The sequence below is a fragment of the Bidens hawaiensis genome, unplaced genomic scaffold (genome assembly GCF_021521415.1).
Source record: "Bidens hawaiensis isolate Kalapana, Puna unplaced genomic scaffold, B.hawaiensis_p1.1 tig00001143_1, whole genome shotgun sequence".
NCBI lineage: Eukaryota > Viridiplantae > Streptophyta > Magnoliopsida > Asterales > Asteraceae > Bidens > Bidens hawaiensis.
The window spans coordinates 1,393,972-1,396,229 of record NW_027491065.1 but is presented as its reverse complement, the minus strand read 5'-3'; the positions used below and the strand labels follow the sequence as shown (position 1 = coordinate 1,396,229).

Below are 2,258 nucleotides of genomic sequence, written 5' to 3'. Positions count from 1 at the left end.
TCCCAGCTAGTACCCCACCTAGTCACTCCTGAGGAAAAAGCCATTGATTGCTATATAAATGGCTTACCTTCTTCAATGAGGAGCATGATCTTGACCATTGATCCTAGAACCCTCCAAGATGCTATACACCTGGCCAGTACCTTAACCGATGAACTAGTCAAAACCGAAATTTTGGAGAAGGATTTCGGGGGAAACAAAAAGAGATAGAATTCAAGAAGACTAGCTACCAACCTAACCAGAAACCAAAGACCACCACCTATGCTGCAGTCACCCCGTCTAAGCTGTGGCTCCTGCTAACCAAGCCTCGGCTAGGGCAGGGTACTCTGAACCTCACCCCCTATGCTCCACCTTCAACTATCATCACCCACCAAGTTCCCAATGCCGAAAGTGTACCAATTGTGGTCAATTTGGCCATCTAGCCCCTCGATGCCAAACTGCCCCTGCTGCTGTTAATAAAGCTATGGTCACCAACCCCGCTTCACCAAACAATAACAATGCTCGTGCTTGCTTTCAATGCGGTGGCTTGGAACATTTCAAGAACAACTGTCCCCAATTGGCTCCAAATAACAACCAAGCCACTCGTGGTAGAGCTTTCACTATTGGTGCTTCGGATGCACGACAAGATCCCAATGTCATATCCAATACGTTTCTCTTAAATAACCACTTTGCATCCATACTATTTGATGTGGGCGCGGAAAGAAGCTTTATGTCACTTGATTTTGAACCCCTTGTTAAATGGAAGCCGACAAAACTAGACTCCCCTTACACCGTCAAAGCCAATACTATTATGCGTGATTGCACCTTGACCTTTGATGACCATTCTCTTAATATCGATCTAATTCCCTTTAAGCTTGGTAGTTTTAACTTAGTTGTGGGAATGGATTGGTTATCCCGTAATCAAGCTAAAGTTATCTGTGCCGAGAAGCTCATTCGTATCCCATTACAATCTGGCGAAACACTAATCATTTAAGGAGAAAAACCCAATCGTAACCTGTCACACCCCGACTAGCACAATACGGAAGCGTAAAATGGGAATGTAACAGACACCTCTGGTATCAACATTACAAACTAATTTACAATATATTACATTTCTTTGTTCTATCATTGTTTTACAGTCTAGGCGATACAAATAAAACTGGTTCGTTAACTATACGTTCTTACTACTAACACCCTTGCCTCTATTCACATAGCATCAACCACACACCTTGGGCAAGTAACAGATCACCAAATCATTCCGATTTAGGTACACCTGAAAAGCAGTTTAAAACGGGTCAACTACTAGAGTTGGTGAGTTTCACGAGTTTCAAGAAAACAGTAATGAGTATTCACAAGTCAACACTTGTAATCATGAAATAAGTACGTATGTATGTAAATGATGTAATTATGCTAAGCTACAATGAAGCCTTGACTGTATGTGCTGCGTGTATCCATTTCCCACGCTCCATCAACCACTGTGGCCCCTTTCCGCCCACAACATGCCCCGGTAGCTATGTCTAACACTACATAATAGCCTGTTTGTATAAATATGGTCATGTGCAAACGGCGCTATGTGACACGGCAACCAGGCCGACTCCGTTTAGGTTTGTCAAACCAATAGTACTATTCACAAGCCACCGGCTCGAAGTTAATCACTGTGATCGTGGGGACTTTCGTGTGTTAGCACTTAGATAATTCACATCAATACATGTTTCAGGTATGTATATGTAATCAAACATGCTTTTCACCCCAAAAGTTCGTAAAACAGTTTAAAAGTGGGGTCATGAAACTCACGGTTTAGTAGATAATCAGTACTGTATCAGCTCGTGGTTTGTTCGGTCCGCTATCAGTAGTTTCTATGATCAATATTATAATAATATTAATATTTTAATATTATTATAATCTCAATACTAGCTGTATAACTAATCTGGGTGTAGCTGGAATGCCCAGAAAGTGGCAATAGGCTTAGGTTGTGATGTTGTTCAATGTCTAATACTTAGAACCGAACTTGGCTCATATTCCCGTTTTCCCAGCTGGGCCAAGTTGTTCGTTTACGCATTCAGAAAACATTTATGAGGAAATAAGCTTGGGTAAATGTATTGGTTAACAAAATGATTAAGTTATAAAGAAAGATCACATACTGGGGTCCCGGATTAGCCACGGTGTCCGTTTCTGTTTATTCAGTTTGATTTAAGAAGAAACACGCACAATCCATCCGGATTGTCCAGGTTTTTCATAAAAAAGTTCGTTTTTACTTAATTAGTCCAAAAATATGATTTTTG

General features: G+C 41.0%; 1 protein-coding gene across 1 annotated transcript; it reads left to right on the top strand.

Annotated features, from left to right (window-relative positions):
- Positions 1–460: 460 nt before the first annotated feature.
- On the top strand, positions 461–970 carry LOC143560878 (uncharacterized). Its single transcript, XM_077049074.1, has one exon. It carries the CDS (start codon positions 461–463, stop codon positions 968–970), a length of 510 nt encoding a protein of 169 aa, XP_076905189.1.
- Positions 971–2,258: the final 1,288 nt, after the last annotated feature.

Coding starts and splice junctions, on each gene's coding strand:
- LOC143560878 (XM_077049074.1), top strand. CDS start 461: ATGGTCACCAACCCCGCTTCACCAAACAATAACAATGCTCGTGCTTGC.